The following is a 14,192-nucleotide window of genomic DNA, read 5'->3' on the forward strand; positions in this document are numbered from 1 at the left end:
TATCAGTGTCAACGGGCTGAGAGAGACGTTTTTCTAACAGGGGAAGTGAGTAGTGATTCTCCTCAAATAACCGCGGATCTGTACAAGCTGTACTTAGCCCCGCTGGAGCCTTTCTCTCGCTAGACCCACTCATGCTAAAGCCAATACCTAACTCTCAACTACACTTTAATTAGGAGAGTATGCCCTAGCGTCCCGCTCACTGAGGTGCCTGCGCCCAACATAATTTGGGTAAGTGAAAATATGAATTACCAACTGTTGCATGGAATATGTGAATATATGTTTCTATAGTGCTATATACGAATGTAGCACATGTATGTATGTGTGTCTTATGTGATTTCTTTACTGCAATTGAGACTTCGACCACTGTTTTATACTTCACTTCACACTGTCACACCATTTGAGCTAAATAGTGTGTGATGTTTTGACACTAACTATTGGGTGTCACATAATGAGAATGCCACTATATACTAGATTGAGTGACATAGAATGAGAGCACTCGTGTTCTCCACAAATCGAGCATGTTCACTGAGAAATCAGCATGCCACACACAGGATTCTACACAAGAATACGGATAATGTCTGTTTCTGATAAGATCTCATATGCTACATTTTTCCACAGATGGAGCCTGGCATTTCTTACTAATAGTACTACATAAACACGAGGAGAAGTTACTCTTCTCTCGCCACGTTGATAGAGTAGGGAACTCCCCCTCTTTAGCATCCCCACACATAAGGGGGTTTCTGAATCTTAATTAATCAAAAAGAGACTAGCTAGGTATAGGGGGGGTTGGCAAGATTTTTATATTTTTAAAGATCTTAGTGACTCAGTCTTGTTTTGTCAAGGGGTGGTGGCACCTGATGGGTGTCCTTATAAAGCCCTCACCCACCAACCTAGTTGGTGGCATGCTTCATCATCGGGCCCACCCAGTGACACCTAGCGTGTCCCGGGTGTGCTACGACGCCTGGTTACAGCGGAGCAGGTATGTCACTGTGTGTGCGGTGAAGGATGATAAGTTGGTGAATTTAAAACGGCTTGGCGGGGGTCCCAGTACCCGAAGGGTGAAGATACTTTATTACCTGGGCCTCCGTCAGCGGTTAAAAATAAGGCTGTGGGACGTTACAGGCGAGTTACGACCTCCCACGTCCTTTGGAGTGTCAACATGTTTCAGCCAGTGCCTTATCAATATGCTGGCTTTCTTCAGGACGGATAAAATGGTGTGTGCAATTAAAACTAGTGGGTTCTGCGAAGGAGGCACAACAGGTCCAAAGCAGGCACTGGCCAGAAATCCTGGCCAAACCCCTTGCCACTTCAATAACCTTGAAGAGAAAACAACTTAAAACTAGCGTGTTCTTGAGAAGGGAATCCCCCCTCTCACACATAGATACACTTTAGGGCATGTAGACACATAGTCTGTTTCACACACCCACTAGTTTTAATTGCACGCACCATTTTATCCGTCCTGAAGAAAGCCAGCATATTGATAAGGCACTGGCTGAAACATGTTGACACTCCAAAGGACGTGGGAGGTCGTAACTCGCCTCTAACGTCCCACAGCCTTATTTTTAACCGCTGACGGAGGCCCAGGTAATAAAGTATCTTCACCCTTCGGGTACTGGGACCCCCGCCAAGCCGTTTTAAATTCACCAACTTATCACCCTTCACCGCACACACAGTGACATACCTGCTCCGCTGTAACCAGGCGTCGTAGCACACCCGGGACACGCTAGGTGTCACTGGGTGGGCCCGATGATGAAGCATGCCACCAACTAGGTTGGTGGGTGAGGGCTTTATAAGGACACCCATCAGGTGCCACCACCCCTTGACAAAACAAGACTGAGTCACTAAGATCTTTAAAAATATAAAAATCTTGCCAACCCCCCCCCCCCCCCCCCCTATACCTAGATAGTCTCTTTTTGATTAATTAACATATAAACCGGGGATCTGGACTAGCTATCTGGTCCTCTCTCTACCTCTTGATACACGATCGGTTTCTGAATCTTGCCCTGAAGAATGTCCGGGACCTTTATGGCCATACAAGGACTGAAACATGTCGGCACTTCACTAGGGTCATAGGACCATAAAAATCCTAGCAGACCCTACTTTTACTTATTTTTTAACAACCCAACCAGACCCAAAAATAAAGGGATACCAGGGGTCTGATTGAGGTATTTTATATATACCCCTTTGCCTTCACTATCATAAGAGCTTCCCAACACTGTGGTTGAGCCCACCCCAACCTGTAGGAGTCGGGGTGACCCAATGATGAAGCATGACACCACTAGGGTATGTGAGGGTAACTAAAAAGAAGTAGTGTTGCCCCCCACCTCCATACACATAGATATGGTTAGCATACCAAACACATCCCTAGTTAGCTAGGGCCAGATGTAGGTAAAAGTCATTTACCGATTTTCAAATACCGAATTTTACCGATTCGGTATTAAAAAATCAGTAAATGAGATGTAGGTAAAAAATCGGTATTTTTTACCGATTTGGTAAAAGTCGGTATCTGACTTTTGGAATTTACCGATTCGGCAATTACCGAATCGGTATTTCCCATTCATCCCTATGGGCCGAAAGACCCATAGGAATGCATTGGAAATACCGAATCGGTAAATACCGAATCGGTAAATACTGATTCGGTAAATTCCGAAACGGGAACCAAGCAAAAGTGAAACTAATGAAAACAGCCAATCAGGTGCCATCACCCTCCCCCTCCCAACCAGGAAGTGGCTACCCAGGCAGCTTCAACTAATTAGAAGGTTCTGGAGAGGCAGTCAGAGCACAGCACAGACACAGAGCTGCAGGGAGTGATTACTTGTACTTTACCTCAGTGGAAATGGCCAGCAGCAGTGAGAGCCAGAAGGCAGAAAGGAAAAGGAAATCAAAGTTCAACAGCATGGAGCTGCAAGTACTAGTGGAGGAGGTGGTGAGAAACGACAAACAATTGTTTGGCAGGCACTCCCTCACAGTAGCTGAGTCAGCAAAACGCAAGCTTTGGCTTGATATTGGTGAAAGGGTGAATGCTGTGGGAGTGACAAGCAGGAGCTTAGATGACCTCAAGAAACGGTTCTACAACATCAGGAGTCTCACCAAGAGAAAGATGTCAGAGCTACATAAGCAGGCTGGTGTCACCGGTGGAGGCAGGAACCCAGCACCCCCCCTGACTGACCTGGAGGAGTTGGTGGCGTCTACCATCGAGCCAGACAGTGTTGTGGGACTGGGAGATGTGGACAGCACAGCCAGAGCTAGAAAAAAAAGTTAAGACGCATGCGCAGCATGACACCCCATACCAACTAGCCTCCCTTAACCCTTTGTGCACAGGCCAACCCCAGTCCAGTACTGCTAGCACCATACAGGAGCAATGCATTATGGGAAATGTAGTCAGCTAACATAAGACCATGTGTAACTGCACAGATATCAGCAAGGCAGTGAAATTAATGCAGAATAATGACAGTAAAATGTGTAATGCATTTATTTTAGTGACTGTGACACAGTAGCACTCAGTTGACATACACTTATTTATACCTAGGGGCAACATCAGCCAGACAAGGCACAGCTACAGCAGGGACTTCAACAGCCAGGGAGCAGAGTGACGTGCCAGGGCCAAGCCAAGTTCATGCCTCGCTGGAGGAAGAACACACAACTCTCACCTCCCAGGAAGAGGACACAGTCCACACACCCGAGTTTCCCCACTCCCCACACCTCTCACAATCGCCTTCATTGCTTTTCTCTCCTGAGACCTCCCCAACACTGTCACAGCCTGCACCTGCAACCTCACCAGCCAGGAGGCGAGTCGTGGCCACACTGCCACTGATGGAGGCAGCTGAGGGAGAGGCGCAAGCCACTGCACCTGAGAGTCCTGCTGCACTGCAGCCCACCACAGAGTCTTTCACCTTGCGCAGACGGCAAGGCAGGCCCAGCAGTGCAGGTGTTCGTGGAGAAGGCAAATTGTTCCAAGGTCTGGAGGGGAGTATGGTGCGAATCCAACGCATGCAGGGGAAAGCAATACAGGCATGCCACTGCCAATTTCGTGTCCTAAATGATAAAATTGGAGAAATTTGGATGGGCATCAGAGACATGGTGGTAAGCAACAGGGAGATATCAAAAACCAATGCTGACCTAGCTGCAGGAATGCAGCAAATGGGTACTGCAATCAACCACCTGTGCTCAAAACTGGACAGCCTGGAGTACACACGGCGCAGGGACGCCCGTGTAAACAATAGGGCAATGAATCGCCTAGCCACTGGCACAACACAGCTATGCCGTAAAGGCATTAACATGCAGGAAAGCCTAACTCAAAACATGGCTGAGGTCACCAGGGGCATGGTCAGGATCACCACTGTCCTCGAGATAATGATCATATCGAACACTGCACTGGATCCAGCCCTGGATCCGGCTGAGGGAGATGATAGCAGTAGCCGCAGCAGCATGTCAAGCGCTGTGGTTCACCCACGTAGGAGCAGCAGGCGCCCAGCTGAGCCTGCAGGCCATGAGGGAAGCAGTGAGCAACACCCCAGTGGCTCTGGGAAGCGCGTGCGAAAATGACTTTGCCAGTGTGGGTGATGTAACCCAGGACATGTTGTCCCCACCTTTCTTTACTTTGATTTGTTGCACTTATGTGGATTAACGTTGTGACAACATAAACATACGTCGGTCCCATACACTACCTGTCTGTGTCTCATTACTTACTCAGAAATAGTTGCTTGTTATTTCATCACGTCTGTATCTGCCATCACTTGGTGTTGTCACTCCAGCAGGTTGTCTTTCAGGCACAGCATAGTCGTCGTCATGATCCTCGTAGACAGACAACTCCACCTCAGTACCCTTCCTCACAGCCAAGTTGTGCAACATGGCACAGGCAGCAATTATCTTGCAGCAGGTGATGGGGGTATACTGCCTTGCTCCTCCACTCTTGTGAAGGCATCTAAATCTGCTCTTCCAGATGCCAAAGGTCCGTTCTACCACATTTCGTGTACTTTTGTGGGCCCGGTTATACCTCCTTTGGCTGGGTGTGGAGGGGTTGAGGTAGGGAGTGAGGATAAATGAACGTAGGGCATATGCACTGTCTCCTAAAAGGGAGATGGGAATACATTACTCACATGCATACTTGTAATTCTTACTGCAATAGGTGTTGCTGGGGTCACACACTGTGTCTTACCTAGGAGGAATCCTTCGCCAAATTCCCCTGCAGACAGCCGTGCATAGATGCCGCTGTTCTGGAAAATATAGGAGTTGTGGCTACTCCCAGGGAATTTCGCAACAAGGTCAGTGATGACAAACTTTGCATTGCAGATCACCTGAACATTGATGGTGTGTGTGGACTTCCTATTCCTGTAGATGTATTCCGTGGCAGCAGGGGGACAAATGGGGATGTGCGTGCCATCTATGCAGCCGATGATATGGGGAAATCTAGCCATCTGGTAGAATTCAGATTTGGTTTGAACCAGTTCAGCATGGGTGGCAGGAAAATAAATGTAATGCTCCATCCTCTGCAACATGGCGTCAAGGAATTTGTGAAAAAACCTTGAGAGGCTGCTCTGGGTCACCCCACCAACCGCAGCAACCACGCTCTGGTAGCTCCCAGACGCGAGCAGGTGGAGACTGCACAGCACCTGTACATGGGGTGGAATTGCATGTGCCCATGGGGTAGTGTGCTGCAACAGTGGTTGGAGGTCCCTGATTAATTCCAATATGGTGTCTGGATCCAACCTGTACCTCTGCAGTATCTCTGCCTCTGTGAGCATGAACAGGGTCACCCTCTGCCTGTAGACCTGCTCCTGTCTCAGCCATTCCCTCTCTCCTTCCTCCTGTAGCCGTAGCCGTCTTGCGATGACATAAAATGCCGCCATTGTGCAAACAGCATTGCATTTTGGGTCCATTTTTATAGGCTGCACTTGGTTACCACCTGATTTGAATCCATGGTAAATACTGACTCAGAAATACCGAATTTGGAGCAAATTCGGTTTTCAGAGCTTACCTACATCTCATTCTTCAATTTTTCAAACTTTTCTTTACCGATTCGGTATTTTACCGATTTGGTAACTTTACCGAATCGGTAAATTTTCCGATTCGGTATATTTACCGATTTCGCCCAATTTCTATCACTTACATACCGATCGCTCAATACCGGTCAGTAACGGCTGAAAATCGTTACCGACCGACCTACATCTGGCCCTTAGTGTTTAATCCCACCTTATACATAGATCCCCTTTTTTTTCCTATGTACGCTACCTACATTGAACTATCTGTTCTTTCAATAGGTTGCTTTTGGAGTATTTTTTTTTTGTTGTAAAGTATTCGCTGGGAGGACGTACTCCATATACCCTCTTAAATCCCCCAGGACCTCTGGATTAAATTACAGTGGTCCTTTGCTTTGCACATCCTCTTGTTGGCCAGCAAATAAAAATCCACTGCACCTGTAAGGTTTCTGTCCCTAATTTGGCTTGATATTTGAAAGGAACTCCGGTTCCCGCTATTATTCCCACCTTCACCTTGCTTTCAAACAGCAGTTATCTTGTTCTTAATAGTCATGCCTGCTGCGGTCTGTGGGCAGGAATACAGGAAACAACCATTACAACCCAGTCATTACAATGCACTACCTTTACAAAGCAGCTGTTACAATGCCACTGCTTTTACCTCGTATGCCATTGCAACGCATGGCATTACAACGCATGTTATTACAATACATGCCATTACAAAGCATACCATTACAACGCATTCCATTACAATGCATTATAAGGTAAGTAATGGGGATTGTTTTGTATAAGGGTGGGTATGGGTTTTGGGGTACATGGGGATAGTATTTTTACCCTTACACTATCCAACACTTACCCTACTGTTGCACTCACTGGAGTGGGAATAGTAATGTTTACCCCTACACTATCTAACACTTAGCCCACGGTTCACTCACTGGGGTGGGAATAGTAATTTTTACCCCTACACCATCCAACACTTACCCCACTGTTGCCCCAAAAGTATTATGCATTGTAATGGTATGCATTGTAATGGTATGCATTATAATAGTATGCGTTGTAATGGTATATGTTGTAATGGTAGTTTCTAAAAATGTGTTGTAATGGCATGACTTGAAAAATCATGCGTTGTTATGGTAGCTGCGATGTAAAAACCATGTTGTAAATGCATGCGTCATAATTGTTTGCGTTGTAACGTCATATGTTCAGGAATTCTGTATTTGGCGTCTGTTTCCCACTTAGTTACTTGTTGCAACAACATCCTGTTTCCCCTTCCACATGGGAGTGTAGATAGTTCGTTGTGGCCTTCCATTCCAACCCTGAAAACAGATTTCAGTAAGCTAAACAAACTCAAAGTGCTATTGTTTCAACAAGAAGTGGCTCTCAATTCCGCTTGTGAGACCTTCGAATTGCAGGTGGCTGGAACGTACAGTGAAATTCAATCATTACTAAACACAAATCTCCTCCTTCATTTTAGGGAATTGATTCATCAAATATTTAATATGTCTGATACCACGGGCCTAGCACACTTTTTTAAACTTGTGGGCTCTAGTCTTGTGACTTCTTTTCAAACTATTTTCGGAGTAAATCCAGCTTTTATACACTCCATTTTTTACAGCGCATGTGATGGGTTTCCCCCTGCTGCTCTTCTTGATCTGTGGCATTGTTGTGCTGTTCCTTTTGTTACGCAATGGCTGCTTCATATGTGATCCTACCAGGACAGGCATCCCTGCAGCTGTACCGTGAATGAATGCTACAATTTTTTGGAATGGTGCCTCTAGATGCTCTGAATGCCGAATTTTGTCTAACCTTCCAATATGTTTCTTCACCTGTGCGCAACAGGTGGTTCATTGTATCCGGTGCCCCTTTCAGTGGGCCCTGGATGTCTGCCAGGCCACCCCATCTCAGGCTTCCCTGGATTTTGAACTGTTAATGGGTCCCTTAGTGGCCCATAACCAGAACTGCTTCTTGGGTATGTGGCTTGTATACAACCCAGCGTTGGGGCCACAGGCCGGAGGTAGTCCCTTTGCAAATGCACAGCCTTTCCTAGATCTCAGTTTCATCGAAGTGCACACTGGTTCTCCATGGATGGTACAATCGACAACTGGAAATGAGGAGCATATGTTCTCTTTTGTGCTGCTCAATTGGATAGCAGTTCTCGCCAATTTGTGATCAGTGTGGCAGGTATTGCATGCATTCAGGGCACAAGTAGGGGGTACCAGCGAGTGGACGGTGTCCACCCACTTTTTTCACACGGTGGACGACGTCCACCCTGCCAAGAAGTTGGGCCCCACTAAAAACAATGCCAAACACCGGGACACTTTCAGCAGAGCCTGCACGTTGTTATCTGCTTTCGATCTGCAACAACGTTCAGGTGGGGACGAGGCTCTCTTATTTAAGACCCCTCCTGGGCCCTTAACAAAGGCTGAATTTGAGGGGTCATCAGGCCTCCTTTTGTTAGAGTCTCCTGGCTGACAGCAGTCAGGAGCCTCACACCTAGAAGCAAATGCAGCAGAGGGGAAACAAAGGCTCACACCTTGTTAGCACTTCACACATACTTAAGGGAGGAAGTTTTCCACTTTGTTTAGGCTCTGTTTAGGAGATATGCATGCACTGTAAGAACATAAGATGTGTTGATCTTTCCCAGTATTTGCACAAAATAAATAGCATTTACATAGCGCATACTACCCCTTTAGGGACACTTTGCAATAATGTAAATATCACTATTTTTTTCTTTTAAAGCACTATGGGTAGAGGAAGCTTACGAGTGACAACATTGGTTTATGTGAAGCTTACAAAAGTGGAAATCAGCTGCCTAAATCAGGAGGGTTTACAAGTATACTTGAAATGTGCTCAAATGTACTCATGATAGACCTGCTAAACATATATGTGAGGGTTTAAGATCTGATTTCTTTTCTTGTGATGCCACTTCCTATGATGTCACGCGCCGTGATGTCACACGCCTTGATGCCACTTGCATACTGATTAATTGCCAAGCGCGGGGCTAGAGGAGCGAGCCTCTAGGGCCCGGCCTCCCGGCCCCACGCCACACCCCATGCCAGAGTAGGCGGCCGGCTCACCCTATGGGCGACCGGCCGGGTTAACTTCTTCCGGGGCACCGGGTGACGCACGTTCGGTGCGGGAGGAGGCGGTGACTGGGACCTATTTAGGTTCAGGGAGTTGTGGTCCCGGTCTCTTTCCTCGCCTGCGCCGGACCTGCTCTCACCTGGACTGCCCCCCTTAATTTTAAACTTTAGTTAACTTTAGTTTCTGTCCCCTTCCTGTGGAGCAGCTGAGTCCAGACCACGCGACGAGGAGACCAGCGATGAGCGGCGGAGGCGCGTTCCCGACCACGCGGCAGCGGAGAGCGGCGACGTCTTTGCATCGGTAGCCATCTCGACAGGTAAGGTGTCGGGTAGTCCTGTGGGTCTGTGGGCAGCCGTTGGAGGCGGTGAGGGGTTAATTGAGGAGGCGGCTGCGCCTGGGCGTCTCCGGTGGCCCGTGGCTGCCTACAGTGTCCCGTGCGGTGGTGTGTTTACATGGGGCACCAAAACCTTCACTTTCGACGTGACGTGACAGGGGTTGGGCTCACTTGTAACCATTAGTGGAGCGCGCTGCTGAGCGTTCTGGGGCAAGCGCTTGCGGCAGAAGTGAGAGGAGGAATCAATCAATGAAGAAGTCTGCAGGTGGAAGTATTTGCGCGATGTGAGCACGCACGGGGGTAGACAACTTTAAAGGCATATTGGTCATTTTCCTCGAAGGGGGCCTTGCATTGGCGGCAGGCCCTGGTAATTGCGCGCACTTAATATGAGTGTGTTCGCATTTAGATCATCTTCTGTCCTCAAAAGAGACTCTGATTTGGTGTTTCTGTCCAGTATAGACTATAAACTTACGTAGGATTGAGCAGTGGGTAATTCAAAACGCACGGGAGAACAGCTATTGCGGGAATAGGGCACTGTACACTTGTTCATTGAAGGGTAGTACAGAAGTGCTTTGGGAGGTGCTCGAAGCAGAGCTGTGCGAGCAAATCGGCAGGACATTCACGAAAGATGGGGGATTGAAGCTGCAGCAGCAGTTAGACCGCCTGAGGAATATATTCAGTTGGGCACCTGTTAAGGGAAACGCTGCTAAGGCACCTCAGGTGACATCATGCCAGTAAAGGGTCCCATCCATAAGAGGAAGGACAAAGATCCTGAAATTGTGCATCTCCTCAAGTTAGTCTTAGCTAAACTTGACAGGGAGGAAGAGGAGAGTAGCGATGAGCTGGGCGACGAATCCCCGAAGATGAGCAGTTGTGCAGGCTGGCTTGGGTGACCGCCCACGTAGGAATGAGGTACCCCCCAAGGCAGCCTCCCCCCCCCTAGTTAAGAAAACTAGGGTGCAGCAGCATAAGGAAAGGGCGAGAGCAAGAGTGGGGAAACCAGGAGGAAGAGGTGCAAGGGTCAGGAAGGGCAGGGGGCAGGACAGGATGCTGCTAGGTCAGTAAGGTCCCCCGCCTGCCAGTTCCTGAGATAACAGCCCCTCCCCTTGTATTACCAGGGCTGCCCCGGCAGCCAGTCAATGAGGTGCTGCCTTTACCTAGCACTGCAGCATTAGCCACGCCGGAGGTTACAGTGCCTGCACAACTGGACCCAGGGAACGATGTGGGGTCCATTCTGGCAGAGATCAGGGGAGCCCTGAAGGCATTGGTGCCAGAGCCTAACCCTATGGAGCCTGTAATAGCAGAAATACCGCCAGCCATTATGGCTCCAACAGGGGGGATGGGGAGGGGCATCTGCACCTGGGGCCTTCCCGGCGGCAGTTGTCCCCCCTCTCCTCCAACAAGCAGAGACCCCAGCGACAGGGTCACAGGATCCTACAGTTACTATTCTAGCTTCAGTAGCTACTCTTTTGGGACAGCTAAAGGCGCCGGCGGGGGGCACGCAGCTCAGTAGTGTGGCGGTGGCACCATGGGCTCGAAATCCGCGGCAGAGAGCGCGCTGAGTGAAATCAGTAAGCAGATAGCTCTTCTTGTTAAGACTCAAGGCACCACCAGTCAGGCGGCCAGAAGCATCAGTGTCCACAGGAGGTAAGACGGTGGAGACCGGGAGCAAAGAGGCAGTGAGGGGTCTAAGGCGGTGGGGGGTCATGGTACCGTGTTATCTAAACCTGGAAAATTGGCAACTCATGTCGCACAGGACATGAAGGAAAAAATCTGGAAGGGAGAGTATGTAGATATTTTCTCATTGATGAGACCCAAGAGGAGGGAGGTCGAATTCAGAGAAACAGAAGGGAAGGAAGGTTCATTCCGAGACAGGAGACCAAGGGTAGAAGAGTCCATTACGAAATGGCTGCTTGGTTTTCAGGTTTTTACAACGGTTATTTTGGAGAAAAAGCCTGAGTTGGCTGTATCTTTGGTATATTACATGAACAAGATCCTGAAGGCACACACTACACATGGGGGTACAGCGTGGTTGGACTATGACAGGGATTTTTGATGGGAGAAAGGGGAGGACCCAGACATTGGATGTGATCAAGTGGAGGTCAATGTGTGGCTGGAGAATGTTAATAGCAAATCACACCACACAAAGCAGCCCCTTCAGACCTCCCAGGGGGGACCGGGGAGAAGAGGGGAACCTGCTGGTCCTTTAATAAGAAAGTGTGTACCTGGCCCACTGGTCAATGTAAGTTTAGACATGCCTGTTCATTCTGCGGTCACCCCTCTCACCCCGAGTTCAAGTGCATTAAAAAATCCAAAGAAGGGGGGGGGGCAGAGAGAAACAACCTCCACAGCCATAAGCTGTCCACGCCGGTGGACATTGGGAAACTGATTTTTTGGCTGAATCAGTACCCAGACAGGATAGCAGCCAAGGTACTGTATCAGGGGTTTTCTAGGGGGTTTTGCATCCCAGCACAGGGCGTCCCCTCGGTAGATCATTGTAATAACTTGCTATCAGCGCGCATGCATCCCACGGTAGTGGCACAAAAGGTTGAGAAAGAGCGAGCACTCTGCCAGGTTCCCGGCCCTTTCCCGGATCCCTCGTTGCCAGGTTATGTGTGTTCACCGCTGGGTGTGGTTCCTAAGAAAGAGCCTGGTCAATTCAGGATGATCCACAACTTGTCAGCGCCAAGGGAGGCATCGGTCAATGATGCCATTGATCCATCTTTGTGTTCTGTGACTTACTCCTCTTTTGATGCTGCATTGCAGAAGTTGCGGGACCTTTAGCCCAATGCTATTATGGCTAAAACAGATATTGAATCAGCTTTCCGCCTCCTGCCTGTACAACCCGAGGATTATCATTGGTTGGGTTTCCAATTAAATCACCAGTTCTATTACATGTGTACGGCAATGGGGTGTGCGGTTTCCTGCAGGTATTTTGAAACATTTAGCTCCATGTTGCAATGGTTATTCACACGCAAAAGAGGTTACAGAGAAGTGGTGCATTATTTAGACGACTTTATGGTCATGGGTCCAGCGGCATCAGACGTGTGCGCGCAGGCGTTGAAACAATTAATGGCTATGTTTCAGGAATTTAATGTACCATTGGCTCCAGGCAAAACAGTAGGCCCCGATACATGCATGTTCTTTTTGGGAATTGAGATTGACACAGTGGCGGGGTAATGCAGGCTGCCACGTGATTATTGAAGCACCTGGTGTTGGTTTGTTTGAGGCTGAACCTACTGTTCAAAGTGGCACACATACCCCGGGTGGACAATCAAGCTGCTTATGCTTTGTCTCGTTCCAAGTTACAGGACTTCCGGAGATACCACCCGCAGGCGGAGGAGCAGATGACAGGGTTCCCAACATCACTGTGGAAGATTGGAGCCCCTCGCTAGCGGGGCTGGTAGGTGCCTCATTGGTTGATGGCACTAGGAGATCATACCAACAGCAGTTCTTGTGTTGCAGGATGTTTGTACAGGAAGCTGGTATACCATGTTTGTTTTCTGCTAAGGCAATATACTGTTTCTTGCAAAGGCTGAGGGATCAGGGCAGGTCAGTCTCTTATGCTACGGCCCATGTGACGGCAGTGGGATTCTTTGCTAAACTCGCAGGCGGGCGCGACCCGGGCGCATCCTTTGTAGTCAGGAAAGCTTTGTCAGGGTGGGCCAGGTTGGAAGGGCCCAAGCGGGATTGCAGGAGGCCTTTAGATGTTAGGACACTGGGCAACATCCTGGAGTCCCTTCCTAGGATTTGCAGCTCATCATTAGAGAGCACATTATTCGGGCGTTTTTTTCCCTAGCCTTCTATGGGGCATTCCGGCTGGGGGAAATTGCAGGGACTTCTAGATCCAACCAGGCGGGGGGCCTCCAATTTGGCGACACCAAGATAACACCTGGGGGCCTGGAGGTGACCTTGAGGAAATATAAAACTGACAAAATGGGGAAGGGGGCGACAATCCATCTTTGTCCAGCACCCCGAATAGTGCTTTGCCGGGTGCCCCTGATGCAGTCATACTTAGCCATTCGCCCTGCTGGGATGGGGCAGGCCCTGTTCATACATGAACAAGGGACTGCGTGTCTCAGTACCAATTCAAGGCAGTTTTTGGAATGGCGTTAGCCGGGTTAGGATTGGGGTCATCAGGTTATTCCTCACTCTCCTTTAGAATTGGGGCAGCGACATTAGTGGCAGGGGCGGGCTTACCGACCAACACCGTGAAGAGGGTTGGGCGCTGGTCGTCGGATTGTTTTAGACGGTATATACGGCCTGAGTTGCTATGAAACAATGCTGATACTCTGGTCATGACTGTGCCTGACTTTTCCATTTCTCTCCTGTTCATTAGTATGCCGGCAAAGGTGGTATGGGTACTGGGGCACTCGTTTGTGCGGTGCGCCGCGGTGCGGTTGCAGCAACGGCGAGTGAAGAAACCACCAGGCTTGAACGGGACGGAGTTCCTTTGGCGGGCGTTGGGGGCATGCGAATTCGGCACCTGCGGCGGCTCGTGGAGGAGATTAGAGAGCACGAGGGACAGAAGACCCCGGAGTTGATCATCATCCACTTGGGCAGCAACGACATGGTGGACCGTGGACGCCTGGCGGTAAAAGAGGCCTTGCTGACAGAGTTTGCATGTCTGGGGTGGGCCTTTCCCCGGGCCAGGATAGATTGGTCCTGCATGATCCCCGCCAGGCTTGGGGTTCCGGAGTACGATCTAGGGCCTTGAATGTTTCAGTCTGGCGGCTCAACAGGGAATTGGCCAAGTTGTGCTCAGTGAAGGGCCGCTTCTGTCACATCCCACACCGGAT

General features: G+C 49.2%; 1 protein-coding gene across 1 annotated transcript in view; it reads left to right on the forward strand.

Moving 5' to 3' along the window:
* The first annotated feature begins 2,836 nt into the window (after nt 1–2,836).
* Nucleotides 2,837–14,192, forward strand: part of LOC147688646 (uncharacterized) — a 165,613-nt gene continuing 154,257 nt past the window's right edge. Inside the window, exons 1-5 of the mRNA XM_086939810.1 lie at nt 2,837–3,257; nt 3,530–4,501; nt 9,265–9,375; nt 10,512–10,687; nt 13,733–13,987. Coding sequence (XP_086795936.1) covers nt 2,837–3,257; nt 3,530–4,501; nt 9,265–9,375; nt 10,512–10,687; nt 13,733–13,987 — 1,935 coding nt within the window. The remainder of the gene's footprint in view (nt 3,258–3,529; nt 4,502–9,264; nt 9,376–10,511; nt 10,688–13,732; nt 13,988–14,192) is intronic.

This window comes from Lissotriton vulgaris, chromosome 10 (assembly GCF_964263255.1).
Source record: "Lissotriton vulgaris chromosome 10, aLisVul1.2, whole genome shotgun sequence".
In the NCBI taxonomy this organism is placed as follows: domain Eukaryota; kingdom Metazoa; phylum Chordata; class Amphibia; order Caudata; family Salamandridae; genus Lissotriton; species Lissotriton vulgaris.